Source organism: Anas platyrhynchos, chromosome 4 (genome assembly GCF_047663525.1).
Source record: "Anas platyrhynchos isolate ZD024472 breed Pekin duck chromosome 4, IASCAAS_PekinDuck_T2T, whole genome shotgun sequence".
Classification (NCBI taxonomy): Eukaryota; Metazoa; Chordata; class Aves; order Anseriformes; family Anatidae; genus Anas; species Anas platyrhynchos.
Genome location: NC_092590.1, coordinates 50,191,906 through 50,212,068, shown reverse-complemented (window position 1 = coordinate 50,212,068; position 20,163 = coordinate 50,191,906). Strand labels below are relative to the sequence as shown.

Genomic DNA, 20,163 nt, shown 5'->3' with positions numbered 1-20,163 from the left:
TATTAATGCCACCTGAGAACAAGATGATTGATCAAATTCAGCCTCCTGTCCTCTGTTAGTTACCAAGTTCAGCTTACCTTCAGGCTCATCTGAACATTCACATGAGCCACGTTCAGCTACCTTACAATCTCATTCACCTGGAACATGAGTCCCTCACTCAGCAAGGCAGTCCCATCACCTCAAACAGCAACCAAATGCTCTGCTCTTCTTGAACTTGGGGCCACTTATGCCACCATCAGCTAGCGATTGACAGACAACCGCATGAACACTGACTGGATACAAGCAACTGACAGAACGTAAGGTCATACCCAGCAGAACACATCCCAAAACAAAGCTCAACCGTACTGCAGAGCACAGCATGACCTTACTGCATTACAGCAGGCGGAAGTGTCTCTTCCCTTACTTAATGCATTGCCATGATATCCCACTAAACCTTTAAATCTATGTGCGTGCACGTGTAAGGAGAGACATGATCACATCGCAGCATTTAAGTGGGAGCATTCTTGTTAACATTATTTCAATAATGAACCCTATATATCCCACCACCTTGGACCCAGACAGTAACATAACCAATATTCATCACATAGGCTTGGGACTATACTACCCAAACTTTTTAATGCTGCCTTAAAAAAAAAAAAAGACAAGAGTACAGTAGTGTTCCAATTTCCTTGAAAATAACACGAGGTAGTTGCTAACAGAAGGTTTATGAAAACTGCAACTTATCTCTAGGAAATGTTGGAGCACATTAGTAGCCATTGTCTTCTTCACAAACAAAAACATTTCAAAATGATGGGAAAACAGGCATAAAGTTAAACAGGCAAGATGACCCACAGAAACTATAAGCAACAGAAAAGGAAAAATATTAGCCTAAGAGTTAGCACGTAGCAAATACACAAACTAATGCCCCAAGTGAAAATACTGCAACATCATCCCAGTCTTCATCTTCACACCAAAAGAACACAAGGTTTATAAATATGTGCTTTGGTGTGTTAAAAATAGCATTGCAGAGGCCTCCTTGATCTCTGGATGTGCACTAGATATGACCTTTCTATGTCACATTCAGTGATTTCCTTGCTCTTCCTTCTCGTAGCATTTCATCAATAACCCACATACTCAAGCAGGAAAGTCTCCACTCCATGTAAAGCTTTTGGTCACTATCTAAGCTATGCTCCACTATCTGCACTGTGGCTCTAGACTAATCAAGATGTGATGGAGTTGATCCTTTCATATCATCCTGCTTCTTACCAATATAAATCCTGTATCGGCCACGCATGAAGCAACTAAGGCAGGATCTTCAGAGTTGTAAAAACTACCCCATGGCTCCAGTAAACAATTCAGAAGTCTTCAGCAGTTAGGAAATACTCCATGTGTTAAAATAAGAAAGGTGTGTGCTCACAATGACTTCGAGTCTCTGCCCAAAGGTGGTGAAGAATATTTACCTTATGCTGAAAAGCTGAATTTTTTTTTTTAAAATGCACTTACTGAGGACATTAATAATCAACTGCTGCATGTGGGCTGGCATTATACTCCAGCTAGTTTCTGCCAAGTCAAGCGCAGACAAACTTTCAAACCACCTGAAGGTCAGAACACATGGCTGCTTCTCCTGACAAGTTTCAAAACAACACAGGGAATATCAGGCCACCCCTCTGCTTCCATAAGCTTTGTTAAGTGCTTTTCTGCACACCAGAATACAGACCGCACCCTCATCTGTCAGGAAGCAACATACCTCCTTTTCTTCCAACAACAAAAAGTGTTTGTTGATTAACTCAAGCGACCAAAGAGCAACTGCTGGTTTATGCCTCTATTTGAATGCCACATTTCAGTCTCCTGTAGCACAGTAATTTATCCAGTAGCACATGAGCCAAAAACCTAAATGTTATACTAACAACAAAATTTCTGTCATCAGTTAAGTCACACGTTAAAAAAAAGGTATTGCCAAGACACGCATATCAGAAGAACCAAAGGAACAAAAACTAACTGCAGCTGAACCCCGTGGTATTTAAATTTGATTCAGCTGCATTCCTTCGCAGTACTTTCAATACCAAATGTGAGTAGCACAGCCAGGACCCTGTTCACCTTGAGCTGAGAGCAGGAGAGCAGCACAAGGTCTGCAGTAAATACAACCTTCTTTGAAGGCGGTGTAAGCATGCAGCAGCCAGAACACTAAATGACATCCTTCATGCTGTTGACCTAATGACCATTTCTGACTGCAGTTGCATTAAGCTTGCTGGAGAAATATTTTAGTTTTATCCTCACAAAAGAAAGCAGAAGTCTTAGGGAAAAACATTTCCAAGAGTCCTGCAACTTCAGCAATGAAATAAGCCAACACAGAACATGCTTTCACCTCATCTTGTTTCACCCTTTCCACACAGAAGTAGCCCTCACAAGAGGGCAAGACTGAACATGTGAACTAAGAATTACTTGATTACTATCCACATTTTTCAACCCTGAAGTGATTTTTGCCCCAGAAGCACCCACTCTCTCCCTGTGGTTAGGACCTCTAACACCATTAGAGCCTCAGTCTCCAGGCAAACTCAACGACGAAACTACCAGGCCACAGAAATGCCTTTTTTCTTCTGTTTTATTAAGCTCTAAGCAATGTCTAGGTGAAAAAAATTACTGAAGATTTTGTGAAAATGCAAGTACTGCTTCATCTGAATTTAACTCAAAACTAAGCAGTACAAACTGTCCAGTGAGTGAGATCCAGCTTAGACTCTGCTACCTAACCAACAGCAGCTCTCCCAACCTTCATGCCACTCTTTGACTGCTCCACAGGAGAAAAAAAGCCCTAAAATGAAGAATAAAACACAGACAAGAGCACACTTTTAAAAGCTTCAATAGAAACAAGCTTTGGGATGACCAAGTTTGACTTTTGAATCCCCAATGGGAACTCCAGACAGCTGTGTGTCATGTAATGATGCACTAAAATATCAGAAACTGCCCCTACTGCTTCCAGAGTTTCATGAACAGAGATGCAGTCACATTACACTCACCTGGCATCATGTAAGCTATACAGCAGCTTGATTTTTAAGGATGTTTTGCCTGGATACAGTTAGTCTCATTACCATGAAAATAACATGCTACAAAACTACTGAAAGGTACCAAATCCAAACTAATCTGAGAAGCAAGAATTGCTTAGCTCACACACACAAACCCACAATACTTCTATACTAAGACAAGTAATATACTCACATTTCCAAAAGTTAGAAAAAAAATGAAGCAATGACAAGTATTTTATTAACTCGGCATACCATGGAGTTGCACATGACAATTATAGCTCACAAGAAAAGAAAGAAAAAGCTTTCCACATTCACAAAGACAAATGAAGTACCGAAATGTTTTTCTGATGGCAAAGAGCCCAGTTCACTTTTGGTCTTCCTAGCTCACCACAGAAACCCAGCCACACAGAAATACCGGTAGCAGTGCCTTGTCCAGACATCTCTAACAATTTAAACACGCACTGCGCAGTTGTGTTAGCATTCTGGATGTAAATGTGCTTAAATCACAGCGCTCACAAGGAAGTTAACACCAACACTACGTGTTTTTATGGATATAAAATTTTAGGCCAAAGAGCAGCATGGCCATTCTGGAAAAAAACCTACTGAACAAACATCACTGTAAGCAGCGTTTTGTTGAAGTTTCAGCAGCTGCTAAAACAAGGTAGCAGCTTCTCCTTATAATTAAGACTACATGCAAATACTTGGAAAAGTCAGCTGGCAAGGCGATTGTGCTCTTGCTTGCAAAACCAGAACCACCACCACTAGCACAACAACAAAAAAGCTTTCCTTGAACTGCAACAGTTACTTGTTAGTACAGTGTGGACTACAGAGCTGTGTCACTTGGAGATTCCTAAGACAGGCTCTCCTTCTTAAACTCAAAGAGCATTTTGAAGTTTAACTCCAAGACAGGTAAACGTTTCTTTCTGTAACACAGGATCCTACTTCTGCAGGGGCCATAAGAACAGCCTGTACCTACTCAAGGAGACAGGACACACAGGAATCCCACCGGCCTATCACATACAGTGCAGGATCAGCCCTAGCTATGAGATGCATGGTGACAACCAGTCATCCTGCGCCAGGTCCCCAGCCACCAACCTGCGGGGTCCCCCGGGACCAGAGGGCTCCCCGCCCCTTGCAGGCCGCTGTCCGGCTGCTGGCAGAAGGCAGAGGCAGGGCAGCAGCATGCGGAAAAAGCCCCAAGACCGAGGGCTGCCCAAGGCTTGTGCAGCACCGAGCAGAGGCTGGGAGGGGAACGTGGCCGCCCGCAGCCCCTGGGGGGCTCGGCCGCCACCCCAAGCCCGCGCCCCTTTGTTCTGCGGCCCTCTCCCGCCCTACCTCCAGGATGTCCTCCAGCACGTAGGCCTCCATCGCGGCGGCTGCCTCCTTTGCCCAGCCTCAGTGCCCAGCCATGTCCCGCTCCCCGCTGCCTGCCGCCCCCGGGACGGACGGAAGGACGGACGGGCTGCCCGGCACCAGCACGCTCGCTCCCCCCCCCTGCTGTCAGCACGGGAAGAGGAAATGGACGCTTCCACCCAGCGCGGGGCGGGCGCCTACCACCCGAGCGCGGGGGGGGCGGCCGCTGTCAGGGGCTGCGGCCCCTCGGGGGTAGCCGGGCGTTGACCGCCAAGGCCCAAAGGCGCCATCCCCAACCAGCCCCGGCTCCTTGGCACGGCTTCGGGCACGCGTCGCTGCGCCTCGCCCCGGGTGGGCGGCTCGCCTTCCTCCCGTGGCCTCCGCAACCCCGCGGGAGCGAGTACAAAGGGCTCGTCGAAGGCTCTGCTGGAAAAAAAATGAAAAGTTAGCTCGGCGTCCAAAGGCTCCGGACGAGGCCTCGACCTCCTCGCCCAGCTCAGCGAGATGCCCTGAGTGCTCCTGCCCGTGGGCCAGCTGCTTTCCGGCCCCAAAAGCAGACGTGGGGCTGTTTGTGGCCTCCCTCTCCTATCCACTTGTGGTAGCACTGCACACCCCTCATAACCCTTAAAAACAAAAATACCCAACACCTCAGATCAAGCAGTACCACACGGCCGGCTCACTTACTTCTTTTTTTGGCCTGTGATTTGTCTTCCCTTCGCAACAAAGCCTCCTCCAAACAGCACATAACTGTGGTATCCATTCTGCACACAGCAGGTCACAAAAATCACCTATCCTATTGGCAGCTTTCAATACATTTCATTTTCCAGTTTTCAAAAAAATAAACATCATTGACCCCATAAAAATCAGCCCCAACTCATTTTAGCAGAGCACACAATAGGGCTTTTGGCCAAACTAACTTTACATTCAGACTTAAAATGCTAACAAATAACTTGGCAAAAACTGAACATTTTCTTAAAAATGAGAACTGCATTGCTAACAAATACCCTCTCTCAACAAAAATATTTTTAACAAGTTTTTGACAGCTGCCCAGGCTGCCTCACTTGTAGCAAGTTACAGTGGACCAGTCCAAGTTTTAGGCACAGCCCTGTTCTCCTGTTACAGTTTCCACACTTGCAGCAATAAATGAATGGGGAATACACCCTACTCAACTAGCAGAAAAAACCCTCACTTTATGAGCTCTACACCTGCTCACATGCTCCATCCTACTTTACCACTCTAGGCAATGCCCCAAATTTTTTACTATAACTTACTCAAGGAGCACCTCCTCGATGGGCTGTTTGTCTTCAGCACTGCCTTGAGCCTGCTTTCAGAATTTGTTTTTACATAATTATAAAGGGCATGAGAATTTTTCTGTGACATCAGATACCTTAGTGAACCTGTGCTTGCCTTTTGCCTGTTCTGAGAGGAAATTTACCCAGCTGAGGTGCCATACCAGAAGAGCAAAGTGACAAATGCAGTTTATTACTATTTAGTCTGCTATTCAACCAGTTCTCCAGAACAACAACTAAAAGGTTTTTGTTAATTTTTTGGAGGTTAACTCTGCAGACAATACATTTAGCAACAATTTCTGTGAGCTTCAATACATGGAAATTTACCAACAGCACAGGGATTCTAGAGGCAGCACTGCCTTCATGCCACCCTATTAAATTTTGCTGGGCATGCGTACTTGTAACAGCAGCTAGATAGCCAAGAAGATTAATGCAACTCTAAGTTGCCTTGAGGGATATGAATCATACAGACAACTACCTATCCCAGCCTACTTTCTGTAGGAAAGTGTTGTCCACGTGAAGAATCATCAGACAAAACTCCACAGTTCCCTTCAAGCACTACTTTCCAGTCATTTCTGAGAGCCTTGGCAATCCCCTGCAACTCGTCCTGCACTGTGTTGATTATACAGAAATGTTAGGCAAGTACAAAGCTAGCCCTTCCAGCCTGAAGCATTCCTTGAAAAAGCAGAGCTAAAAAACCCACAAACCTCCCACATAACAGCTATGTCTCATAAGACCAGTTCCTCAATCTTCCAAGCATAAGAAAAGAAAGTACAAATACCTTATATCACCCCAAAAAACATAATTTTAGCACTCAGTTTTGTGCTAAGACACATCACATATGACAACACCGAAAACATTTTCAAATGGGAAGACAGCAGAGCAGAACAAAAGTTGCTTGATCTACACAACAGAAACAGCAGCACCTTCTCCATTTTCTACTGAAGAAGTGCAAGATTTTGAGAAGAAACAAGCTCATCTCAAGAGCTGAACCATTTTCAGTCCCAACTGGAAGACAGGGTTGTGTCTGCAACATAACTTCATAACCAAAAGACCAACCCAAAGCTTGACAAGTTTTTACACCATCATAAACACCGCTACTGCTATGCAAGAGCAATGAAGAAAGCAGCTAGCAAGCTAACCAGCTGCATCTCCCACTGAAATCAAGTTGTGTTCAACACTGGTTTGCTTTCAATTGGGGTCCAAATACTCAAACCTCCCCCTGCTCCCCTCACCTTCTCCTGTCTCCTGGCCCAGCAGTGTACCCATCACCTGCAGCCCTGTGCAAGGCCTTCAAAAGAAATATTCTTTTGTCAAATGACATCCCCATCACTTAGTACTTCCAACTCGTTTGCAGTAAGGAATTACAAATTCTAGAAAGCTGACTCCCAACATTTTAAACTTCGCAGTGCTATGATATCCTCAGTAAGACAACTGCTTTGATGCAGACTGCCATTCTGATCCTGCAGGAAAAGCAGGTATACGTGGGCTGGGGAGAATAGGAACTGCTTAAACATATCAATTATTTCTTACATCTCTGTTTAAAACCCAAAATCACAGAGTTCACAGGTCAGGAAACATATCTTCAAGTTCTGCACAGGTGAACACAAAGCCATTTCTTTCTTTTCTTCAAGTCCAGCTCTATCAATTACTTCAGCTTGCTGTTTTTAGAAAAAGCATCTTTATCTTTTTAAAGTATCTCAGCTTCTGTTGAAAACTTATTATCTTCATTTTTCCTTACTTGGAAGGGTATGAGCTAGTCAGCATCCTCATCTATTACAATCTGCTACTAAAAAAGCTTCTTTCTTCCAAAAAAGTGGTACCTTCAAAGAAAGCAAGCTGTCCAAGTCACACGCATCCATCATGCTGTCTCATGACAGCTCCTTACATTCTCTAAGTTTAAAGCAAAGAGAAGTCCTTATGTTTCCCACACAGAAGGTGGAAGAGTAAACGTTTCAAGTGCAGCTTGAGCAGACAAATTTATCATAGCACTGCTTAAAAAACAGAACAAGTCCTATTTCAAGCTGCGCTCAAGCGAGTAAGACCAAAAAGCATCTTGAGATAGCAGCATTCAGTGAAAGCCAAAGCCAGGGACATTTATAAAACGAGGCTGGTTTACTCTGTGGTATGTTCCCCATACAGCAATGGTAACTAAAACCAAGTGAAAAGCATATGATTTGATCAAAGGGAGAGTAAAAACATTTCAAGGAACAGTTGTTCATGCAGGATGAAGTACATTGTGAAGCTATGAACACTGAGGAGCTGGTGGACAACTTTTAAAAGGAAAAAATATTTCTATCTGCCTCCTATCACACGTGCCACCACCAATTTTGAGCTCACATCGCTCAGATTATGTCACCCTGAAACAAGCATTCTCTCAATTGATCCGGGAGAGATTCTGGCACCCAGAAATGTAAGCGTTTCAACAATTGATCAGACAATTCCCACTCTTATATCACAAAAGCACATTGTTAGCTACTTACAGCTGATCAAGCAGTACTGGTCACCAACCGCCCCAAAGCATATAAACACAATTTGTGTGCGTTTCCAGAGCCGAGAGCTCAGTGTCAAGGTTGGGTTGTTTCAATCGTATCCTGCTTAGATACTAACACCTTATTCAGCAAAAACACAAGGTGCATTCGTTATTTAAACAACATCTTGAGCACAGGAAGGGGGAGAAAAAAGGCAAGCCTACCTTAATTGGGAGACCTACTAACAAGCAAATAGCTCAGACACTACAGTTATCCACTACCTAATGTACACCTCCTCCTGCAAATACTAACTTCCAGCTTTGCATTTTATCCATTTCATCCTTTTTTAAGGCAGTGATGATACTCCTACCCACATCCATTTCACTGGACTGTGCCAGGTTCTTTCAATCTGCTCTTAGAGTAAAAACAGTTTTTCAAATCCCTCTAGAATTAAGTCAGAACTCCATCTCTCCCAAACTGATACCTGTAAGTGTAAACACTACTGCCAAGTTGCACTAATATTTCTCTGCCTTCATTACCACCTAAATCCCCACCTGTGCATTTATTCTTCATTACCCCATCACATCAGTAACTAGGTTGAGTAGCCACAAAGACACTAAACATGTTCTTTACCCTCTGCTGCTTCTGATACCATTCATAATTTAATAAAAAAAAATATATATGGCACAAAAATATGACTTCTACTTTATAGTAGTTTGTATCAGTCACCTCTTGGCGCATTCGTTAAGGTCGCTTATTCCTACATCAATACAAAAAAATAAACCCGTTGTTTAGATTTCTCTCTCCAGACACGTTCACCAAATTCAGACTATTGATCTTCTGTGATGAGATAAAATTAGATCAGTCTAAAACCAAACCTCAAAAATCCTCTCAAGTCAAGATCCTCATCTGCGTTGACTGTTTTCCCATAGTATTCTGTTATTTCCCCCCCTCCCTTCACTCTTAAAAGAATCACATCTCCACAGTTGTCATTTGGTGCATAATAATACAGTTAAATGAACACTGATACAAAACATTTTCTTATCAAATTCTAATCCACGATTTTCCCATCTCCATTTTCCCAGCTGTAAGCCAAAGAAATAATTCAGCAATTCTACATTTAGGTGGGAAGTTAGTAAAAAATCACTTTGAACCTGGTTTATATCACATTTCTAGGCCTATCCTCACAATCATGAAAATGAGCAGAACCCATAATACTGTACACAGTTTTTCTTTTAGAAAGCTCTTAATCTCTGCTGGCATCTTCAAGTTCACAAATTAAACAAACCATCTACAAGAGCTACTGCATTTATCAATAGCAATACTAAAAGCCTCGAACTGAACAGAGAAAAGGCTGTTTAAAAAAAAATGCTGGAGGAGGAGGAGCCCCAAAACTGAATTAAAACAATGAGAGACTTCTGTGTTGACTATAATGCACTTGTTGACTTCTTGTTTCATCTGAAGCTGCTTGGAAGATGAAGGAACACTGGGAACCTCACAGCAGAGCTCCGAGTATTTAGTATGGGGACGGTCAAACTGGCTACCAGGTTAAAATATTTGTAGCTGAACACTGCTTGTTCACTGGAGTTCAGTACCTTCCGCTGCCCATTTCTTCCTTACTGAGTCTTCCAAGTGAAAACCACAGGTTCAGTTTTATCTCACATCACCAGAAGAAACACACAATAAGTCTCAAACATCTGCCTTTTCCAATTCAAGATGCATGGACATTAAGAGCCTCATTTTAGGTGAAAACTAATTCTAAAGGTTTATATGAGTACAGAAAAATGAAAAATCTTCAGAGGTCTTAAACAGCTTTGCTGTACAACACTCACTGTACTGACACTGAAGTACACTCTCAGCCCAACCTATGTGCATCCTCTCCATTAGGGACCTCGCCCCCTCCACTTGCATTCAAATTTAATCATTCGCCTCAAGGAATTATTTTACTAAGACAAATTTTAATAAACGCTTAAGAAATTACTCCGAGGTTAAAGAAAACACCCACTTCCTGTTATCACAGAAAGTTAGGCAAAACCATTTAAATATGTCCCAGACAGCGTACAGAACACTTGTTTCAACACACATTGCTCAAGTTATCTCTATTAACAGCGTATGCCAATGGTTCACAAAGACTGAGTACTCTGCAAAACCCATCTTTGGATTACAGCGACAGCCGCCACTGAAGACACCTGCTTTTCCTGAAGGTGACTGTTTCATACTTAAAAATGGATTTTAAATACAATTATTTGTGAGTACTGTGAGTATTCTTATTTCAATCCTCATTCACTGAAGGAAGTGCTTACTAGGTAGTACTACTTGACCCGCTTCTTCAGAAGTGGTAGCATCGACTGAGTTAGCGAAGGCAAGACATCCGCTAGCTGAGGTTTCAGCCATGCTCTAACCTAACGAAGCAATGCTGGGATGGGACAGGACAGCACGCAACACTACAAAACACAGGGGGAACCTGCATCTGTATTAACTTCCATACCACATATGGCACTTGGCAGAGCTGTTGGATCAATGTGCAGCTGAGGAAAAAAAATCTGTTCCGTCCCAAATCCACGAACAAGGCACATGGCAAGCTGATACAACAGTTCAGTTCTAGACTCCAAAGAAAAAAAAACAACCACCAAATAAATTCTTGCAGCTATTTCTCCTTCTCCCTTTGTACCCACATTAGTACCTTTCAGGCAGACCACAGGCCACTGACCTAATAAAATGGGCTTGCAAACCCATTTTTACCATTACCAACTGTACGTGCACAGTTGGTAATAGCTCAGAGAAAGATTCCCCACTCGTGGCAGAAGTAAGCTGCTAGATCAACTCATCCTGTTCCTCCATGCTGTATCAGAAAGATTACTGAAGAACCCAACTTGGGTAGACATACTAACACACTTTTAGAAACCCATCTCAAAGACCTAAGTAAATTTAGAGCAGTTTTTACACACAAGTTGTTGACAAGCACAACCATTTCCCACACACACAGAGTTCAGAAAAGCCCTTTTGGAAGTTTACGTGCTAAACTTTGCTACTATATTTATGAGTGAGGAGATCCTTGATCAAGCTGATGCTTCACAAAAATACCAGCATGCTGTTATGCCAACTTTCACTTCTGTTAGTGACTGAGATGGACAGAAGGCATATGCTCATCTATCTAGCAGCCTGTTAAGTTGAAAGCAAGTGCTCTTTTCCCTAAAACTAGCTTGGTGATTTGTACTCCAATTGCCACACTCCTCACAGTCACGCTTTGTGACCGTATTGTACTGGTCCAAGTACAAAATGACTCCTTTGCTGGATTCCATCAGCTGACACGAGAGCTGCAAGGGTTATACTTCACAAGTGCGGCAACTTTTTAGTGCGACACCACTTCCATTCTCTTTCACCCTATCCCTAAAACACTGCTTTAAAAAACCTTAAGAAATGCCAGAGACAAAAAAAAGTCAGCACTGATTTTATCTCGAAAAGCTTTCAAGTTTTAATACTGAAAGGAAAAAAAACCCTCTGCACTATTTATCTTTCCAGGACTCTGCCAGCCACTTACAAATGCAAGATCCAAAGGAACTGTGAAGAGGATTACTTTGCCCTTTAATACCACAACTCACAGATCTGTAGCATTCTCAACAGCTCGAACCCTCAAAGACAATGTAAGTGTTTCTTTGACAGGCATTTCAATGAGGAGTTGCACCAAAAGAGGCAGTCCTCACCCCTCACACTGTCCAAGCTCCCAGCTCTCCACTGTGTCAGCACAAGCCCTTGTGCGGCTGCCTGACAAACTGGATCAAAACCCCATCCATCGGCTGTACGCACGCTTTTTCTGCTGCTGAGCTTTTTTTCGTAAAGGAGATGACTTCCCAAGCAGCTCGGAGGAGCAAGGACTGCCTTTCCCCCTATTCCCCAAGCCCTGGGGTCACTGCAACCTTCCCACAAGCCCTATTCCCCTGCCTGCACTGTGGTGGGCTCAGTACCCACGCTGACACAGAGGCTGAGGACTCCAGGAAGAAGTTAAGTCACATTGTGAGTTAAAATTTTCAACTTGATTAAAGCATTGTTCACCGTTCTGTGGAGGAGAACAATTCCCAGCTGCACAACAGCTAAGGAGGAAAATTCCGCTGGCACAACACTTCAGGACAAGACTGAACAAAAGGGAAAAAAATACCTCAAGTTTTTACATGGTAAAGCTCAGGTACAGGAAAACATCTGAGTCACTGAATACCTTACAGACACAGATGTACGAGGGACCTCCAGCTTCTCATTAAAGTTTAGTTCTATTCTCGTGTGTGGGAAAAACCAGGAGGAGAGAAGTGACCTTCTTCCTCTTATCTCTGAATCACTCCCTGCCTAGAGAAAGGTTTCAGATGTTCCCCTTCTGCTGAAGCTGTATTTATTCCATAAACCAACCCTGGCTAAGGCTTAGGAACCATCACTCCGTTTGGATTAGAGAAAACCTGAGCCCATATACAAGGTAGCTTCCTTGGCAACAGAAAAAACAAAAAAAAAGTCTTGTTACTGTGAGAAAGATGCCTTCAATTTTAACTGGAGGGACAGGAGATAAAAATAATCAGGATATGAAGTTAACATATGGACACTTAACTTCTTGAACCTGAGGAGAACTGAGGCCAAAACCGCTAACTGATACTCTAATACCCTAAACAGTGACACTTCATCACACTACATAATACTCCAACTGTCTTTCTAGCTCTGCTTTTTAGCATCTTAACAGCTGTGTATCTGGACACGCTATCCACTGTTGATGGATAATGTATAACACCATAAAATCCTAATTCAAACTAAGATATTGGGGTGGAGCAGGCAAAAAACCCTCTGGGTTAATTTCAGCTTATTTCCTCGAACATACCACCACGCTTCTAAGACTTGAACTTCCTGCTAAAACACAGCAGAGGAAAAGCAGCTGCACATAAAACAGTAATTTCTGTTTGTCACAAACAGCTTTGGGTAAGCATGCTTACAACACGCAACCTTAAAGAAAACAGTGCAAGTATAAAGATATATTTAGAGCACGTTCGGTCTCATGCCTGACTTTTAGTCTGGTATAGAGCTATTACCTAATATGAAAATAAGGTGACAGAAGAGTTAACAAACACCTCTCCGTGGCTTTAGCTCTTCAGACAATGAGTGTAGGATTGCATACAGGGTGGAAAAAATGTGGCTGAAGAACATTTAGAATACTGAAAAACTCTGCATACCAATTAGCACAACGTACTGACTGCTTAGTGAAAAATGAATGGAAATGCTGCCTTTATTGCTCAATTATATACTTTTTTTCCTTCAGGTATCCCAGTTATTATTGCACAATGACTGTACAGAGGTCACCAGACATCACACACCAACACCAAGATGTTTACATTCATTGCTGAGGCCATTCACATGTTCCTTTTTTTTTTTTCTTCCCATATATATATAACTCAAGTGACCTTAAATGAGCCTTTTACAAGCTGTAAGCCTTTCCCTACTCAAACATTCCTTTCAAAGCATCCGAAGTTATTTTGAGAATGACAGTATTGACAAAAAAATAGCTGCAGAAGCTCTATGGATACAACACACCTTCAAGATGCTGTGTCAGTTGAGTCACCTAAAATACCAACCATAGCATCCAGAAACCAGAGGCACATCATCACTTCACAAAAACGAAAGCTGCCTACCAAGGCAGCCACAAATCTTGCCTCAAATGGCTTAAAATGCAAATAGCTAAGTTGTCTATTTTTTTTCTACTTTACTCAGAGTTCACCAAATCACAGAATGGTTTGGGCTGGAGGGGACCTTAGATATCTAATTCCAACCCCCTGCCATAGGCAGACACCCCCCCCAAACCAAACCAGGCTGCTCAAAGCCACATTCAGCCTGGCCTTGGACACTACCAGGGATCGGGCATCCAAAGCTTCCAAGCTGTGAGGGCTTGTTTCTTTTACCTTGGGGAAAACCAACCAAACAACACCTACATACTTATCCTGGATCTGCAGCATTAGTTGTTTAATACCTAATAACTTCCAAAAAATACATCCTAAATAAGATCAAATAGGTTTCCAAAACAGAGAGGAAGAAAATAGACCTAACTAATCCAGTTTGACTTCAGAGTTGACAAACAAGATGTGCTCGTATCTCAGCTGCATCTCTTCCAGAGAAACTATTCTATGAAGAACTAAATTGCTATCTTAAAATAAAGGCATTTGGTTTCAGCCTGCAGACTGGAGTTGTTTAGAAGTACATTTCCTGCAGAAATACCTAAGGAAGTAAACAAATTCATGTGGTCCCACCAATACCTGACTCCACTTTCTACAGTAATTTTATGCAGGGTGCTTTTTTTTTTTTTTAGACCCAGATATTCACTAACTTCAATTCGGTAGAGTACACACGCTCACACCTTGAAGAATTATTTTTAATATGCACCAGGCCTAGCCAGACATCATTAATTAGCTCAGGATACCTAGAATCTTTCCATGCACATAAATGCACCTCTCTAGCCCCTAAAAGCACGCTCATTCCCCTGACTGGTGTATGCAATCTAGTAACTTAGCTCCTTTGATAAGGGAGCAAGTGCCAGACATCACCTACAGAGTGAGGCCAGTAACAACTGAACAGCGGTTAGTGGGAATGTCAAAGCCAGACAAAACATGATTCCCATTTTCCAAATGTTAACTATTTCTTCCTGGTCAGTTTCAGCAGACCTCACCACTGTGAAAACCACCCACAGCTCTACCAGCCCTGATATTTCAGTATTTTCGAGAAAAACCCTTTACATACTTCCAAGCTGTCTCAAATTCTACTTATCTTCAGAGTAACAGCAGTCAAGCAAGACATACTGTCTCTTCAGCAGCCCTGCAGAAGCCAAAGGCCTCTTATTCCAGGAGTCTAATTAAGACAATCAGGATAAAAAAAAAAAAAAAAAGAATTAGAAAATAAATTTTATGTTTGAAATCAACAGCTTACTTTGACACTTAAATATATTCCACCTGTGTGCTTCTGACACTTAAAGTCACATCAGTAAACTCAAATTTTCAGATTAACACCTTCTATCCAAAGCTAAAATAAGCTGTTAAGACAAACTTCCTCTGGATGAAGAAATTTTAGAGGACTAGGGGTATTCTGTTGTTTTTACTTCATCTCACTAGCTCAGTTCAACTACTAATTCTATTGCAGCTAAAAAAATGAACTTTTATTTACAGAAGCTGCAAGGCCAAAGTAAAACCAAGGATGTTTAACAAACAGCTAACAACTCTCCAAAATATCCTTTGCATATGGCAGTGCTTTGAGGTATACCGAACGTTACTGAGGATTGTGTTTAATGATGCAGATTTGCAGAAGCCATCCAAGAACCCAGTATCAGACTAGGCCCTTTTTGGGGTGGGGAGATTAGGAGAAAGCCACACACAAACCTAAAACCGATATACAGCTGCTTATCAAGAAGCATTTGGCCAAGGAAAAAACTGAACTCATACACTTGTGTAATGGATATGATACTAAGAACAGGAATTATAAACTTCGGTGCCAGCTGCAAACATCCTGCAAGTTCAAAGACTTACAAAAAAAAAAAACAAAAACAAAAAAAACAGCTTGTAAGCAAGCTTCATATTATAGAGAAACCTTTCTGCGTTTAATAAGGGAAGTCCTAATGCATTCTGGACATCAGACTCTCAAGTAGATATGACAACTTGCTTATTTCTTGCAGAATTTCACTATTTATTGAAGACAAATGTTTAGCTAAACTGGTGCATGTAAAAACCCTTGCAAGACTTCTGCACGCTTACATACTTCATTTGAACCTGTCCAGATGAACTGCTAAACCAGTTTTTCACCAAAAAAGATAACAAATAAGGAAGTTCTTAACTAATTATGATGTTTCAAAGCTTCACAATGTCAATTTTCACTTTTTTTTGACTTGTGTCCTTAAAATCATTCTTTTAAGACCCTCAGAAGAGAAACCTTGGACTTGCCCCAGAGCACATGGAATGTGATGAGCAGTTTTCTTTGTGTTTCACAGATGTACTTATCAGCAACACACCATGCTAAGCAAGGGTGGAGGGAATACCGCACAGAGACCCAGTAAAAAGCAGAAGCATCTTCCCACTCAGGATGCAATGCCTGGCCTAAGAATTCTTCTTCAGTGAAGTGACACTCCTCACACAGCTCTGAATACAGAGAAGCACCCTGACCTCACCCTTAAATGTTTAATGTGTCAACCTATTAAGTTTTCCACACGTCACTACACCTATGTGATTTTTGCCTGAATGCACAGAACCTCTGTGAGGTTTCATGTGATCAAGCAGTCCTATTTAACCATACAGCTCCTTAAACAGCTTGACGTTACCTCTTTGATAACAAAACCACTTTGATTGGTGCATGTGGTCATCACGAAGCAAGGCCAGAACTCTGCCAAGAAATATGCGAGCAGACACCCCTTGGTGTTACTTCTACTGTCATTTCCCTCTCACCTTAAGATTATTCTTCCTGCACACTGAAAACGGTTCACTTTCTTATTAACTTTTGGATAATGAAAAGCCAATTTGCCACTTATAGACAATATCAGACTGCGCCACCTGGTATCTTGGCTTTTTTTTTTTTCTTTTTTTTTCTTTTTTTTTTTTTTTGACAAACAGCAGTTTGCTGCAATTTCAGAAAGCAAGCTTGAAGTTTGCCACAAATATAGTAATAGGAGTTTATTAAGTTGCTGGTATGACATCTCAATTTAACTTCTCCCAGAGCTCCGTCCGGTGCCTATGCTTCCGCACTGGGATCTAACTGAGTTTAGAAACAGAATGAGATGAAAACATCTGATTACAACTTTTTATTCCATTCCATCAGCTCAGCAACAACTGAGCCAAAACAATGTCTTTCCACTCTTGGGGTTTTTCTGATTTAGCGTCTGCCAGGTTTCCAATTATAACTCCTTTGACTTGTTGCTACTGCACTCCCAATTTTTAGAACCTGTTTCATTAACAGTCAAATCCAGAAGTACTTCAGTTTGGAGATTAGAGCCTTAATGTATTAAGCACGGGAAAGGCAAAAAATAGCCTAACAAACTGCCCTAAGTTCACCCAGATAATGAACAGAATGGCTGGGAGGGAACACCATCTAATGCAGTGTTTCTACAATAGTTTCCATTTCCAGCAAAACCATACACTTAGATTTGTTTTTCATTTCATGTGCCTTCTGCCAGTGGTCAGAAGACCGCGGTCCAACTGCTGAAAGCCACACAGGCTGCATGCATCAAGTTAAGTCTGAACTGAAACAAGTCACTAGAACAAAAAATTGCTACCAAGAAATCCCACAGTAGAGCTCTAACTATTTTTTTTAAGCCTTTAAATGCCAAAATTAAACTTCAGGTTGCTTTCAGATGAGGAAAACTCTCATTCGCTGACAACACTCAAAAGACATTTCCTCCCCAGGAGCTGTTGGGAACTACTTTGAAGTTGGACCCCCTACTCCCTTATCCAGGCCATCCTCATGTTCTCACTCCTAAAAACTGTGATTTCAGCTGTGCATATGCTACTGTACCGCATCACTCCATCCTGAAGTCTGGAGAAAGAAGACAGAAGAGCTTTTTTAAGCAACCTGAATGACAAGAAAGAATTAAAATAAATTAAGCAGATACATTTCCTCACATATCCTGGACTTAATAGACTTCACAGTGTTAACTTGTCTGTTATTTACGAGCTCTTGCTTCATATTTAAACCCCGACCACCCAGACTGGGCAAGCCTTCCCTTACTATGACTAAGATAAAAGCATCAGGGAAGCTTCCAGATGCCAAAACTGCTTCCCCAGCTACCTATACCTACAAGACATGGAATTTCTGTTAAAGAAAAAAAAAAGAAGTGTTATTTAGCCTCCCCGTGATATTTTAATGATCACTTGCTTTCTCACCTCTGTACATCTTCAAGCATACAAAATAGGTATCCACGGCTACATAAGGTACAGCATACAAGCTAAGAAGGCTCACATTGTCCAAGACTACCCATACCTTTGTTATCTTCACCTTTCTCATCACACCATCCTCAATACCACTGGCAAATCAGTTGCCTAAACAGCCCCTTTTGTAAGAGGCTCCAGACCACAAAATTAACCTACCTATGATTTTACCAGTAAGTCCCACTTGACATAAATTCCGTTGAATTCTGCTGCACCATACAACTCATCTTGATACCGAACCACCAACCAATGCATTGCCTGTAGCATTAGATAGCCTTCATCCATTTGCCACGTAAAACTCAATGGACTCTGCTCAAGAGTATTTCAAATATCTGTAGGACTACTAGATGGCACAGCAAAGCACATCAAGTACATGAACATTGCTGCCTAGCTCTTAAGTTTTAGGATTTGAAAACCTGTACCTACAGGATGCTCACTTCGCTAAAAATAGACACTGAAAAACAAGAAGCCAGACATAATTACTTGTTAACTGAGACAGGCGCTTTCTGTGCGCAATTTATCTCACAACAACTAGATACGAAGTTCCTTGTATCTACTTCTGTAGGGAAAAAAAATGCAGAGTGCTTCTTTACCCTGGAAAAACCAACCACAGTAACAGCCAAGCCCTTCCTGAACTGTATGAGATTCTTCCTCCTTGCTCATTTTTCATTTCTAACCCAAAAGTAGAACATGCCACTTAACATCAGAAGTACTTGGAAATAAAGTTCAAGGAAAAGCTTAAAAACTTGGAGTGGACTGCTCTGCAGATGCTGTTCAGCAAAAGCAGAAGTGACTGTTCTGTGGAACGTTACGGAATTAAAGCTACCCAGCAAACCAACTCGGCATGGCTATTTATGCAAATAGGAAAGGTGCTTCAAATCTTGATTTGCCTTTTCCAGTGATACCAACCTGAAAGAAAACAACATGAAGTGACACCAAGTTGACCATGCTTTCTCGTGCTTCTTTCAGCATTGTATTTGTCCCTTCTGACCCAAACCGTTCTTTGATTCTGTGGCATATAAATGATGGCTGCTGACAGCTTCAGAGAGTTGTTTGGACATGAACAGAACACCCCGAGATCTCGGGAAGCCTTTGCTCTAGCTGCAAATCCACCTGCTCTTATTGAAAACGACCTGTTTACCTGATGCGGAGCGGGGACTGCTTCCTAGCCACACACCCTAACTCAGGCTCATCCCCCGCTCCGGGCTGCGATCCGGATTGCCCCTTAGCACGTGTAGACACAAGCCACCCCTTCACACGTGCCCAGAGAGCCACACGAGGGCGGGGGCCGCCCCCTGAGCCCCGGGACCACCTCCTGAGCCCCGGGGCACTCGGGGGAAAAGGGTCGGGAAGCCAGGGGCGGCCCCAGCTCCCCGCCGTGCCCCGGTGCCGGCCGCCCCGCCCCGCCACGAGGCGGCCCGGTGCTGCCCCCTTCCTCCCCGAGGAGAGGGAGGAATTATGAAATTATGAAACCCAGGCAGCGAGGCCAACCCCCACACCTAGCCCGCTGGGGCCCTACCTCGGAGACCTCCTCTTCTTCCTCCTCCTCTTCCTCCTCCTCCTCGTCCTCCTCCTCCTCGCTGCCGTTGTTGCTGCTCTCGCTGCCGCCGCCGCCGCTCTCGCTGCTGCTGGCCGCCCGGCCGGGCCTCCCGCTGCGCTTCGCCTTCCCCTTCTTCTTCAGCAGCAGGTCGCACACCCGCACCAGCCCCCGCGGCCCCGCCGCCCCGCCGGGGCACGACGAACCGGCTCCGCTTCCTCCGCTCCCCCCCTCCGGTGGCCCCGGCCCCGCCGTGGCGCTCCCGGCCTCGCCGTCGCCTCCCTCCGCCGCCTTCTCCATGGCCGCTCCGCCCCGCTGAGGGACGAGGAAGAGGAGGAGGAGGAGGAAGAAGCGGGGGGGGGGCAGCACTCGGAGCCGCCGCCGCCGCCGCTCCTCGGTCACCTCTAGCGCCGGCGCCGCGGCAGCTCTCGCGATACTTCTGCCCCGCCGCGGGAGCGCCGCCGGAGCGGCAACGGCCGCCGCGCGCGCTAGCAACGGCCGCCGGCGCGCGCCCGCTGCTCCTCGCTCCCGTTCCGCGCTCCCGCTCCTCCCTCTCCCTCTCTCCCCCCGCCCGCCCCTCAGCGCCTTCCT

General features: G+C 43.6%; 1 protein-coding gene across 7 annotated transcripts in view; it reads right to left on the bottom strand.

Moving 5' to 3' along the window:
- Window positions 1-20,129, bottom strand: part of ANKRD17 (ankyrin repeat domain 17) — an 85,618-nt gene extending 65,489 nt beyond the window's left edge. For 2 of the 7 annotated variants that reach the window (XM_038178086.2, XM_038178087.2), the window contains exon 1: window positions 19,555-20,126. In XM_038178086.2, coding sequence (XP_038034014.1) covers window positions 19,555-19,872 — 318 coding nt within the window. In that variant the 5' untranslated portion in view covers window positions 19,873-20,126. Of the gene's footprint in view, window positions 1-4,334; window positions 4,655-19,554 lie in introns of those variants that run through there. The other 5 variants (XM_038178083.2, XM_038178082.2, XM_038178081.2 and 2 more) reach the window with 5 other exon arrangements.
- Between the last annotated feature and the right edge of the window lie 34 nt (window positions 20,130-20,163).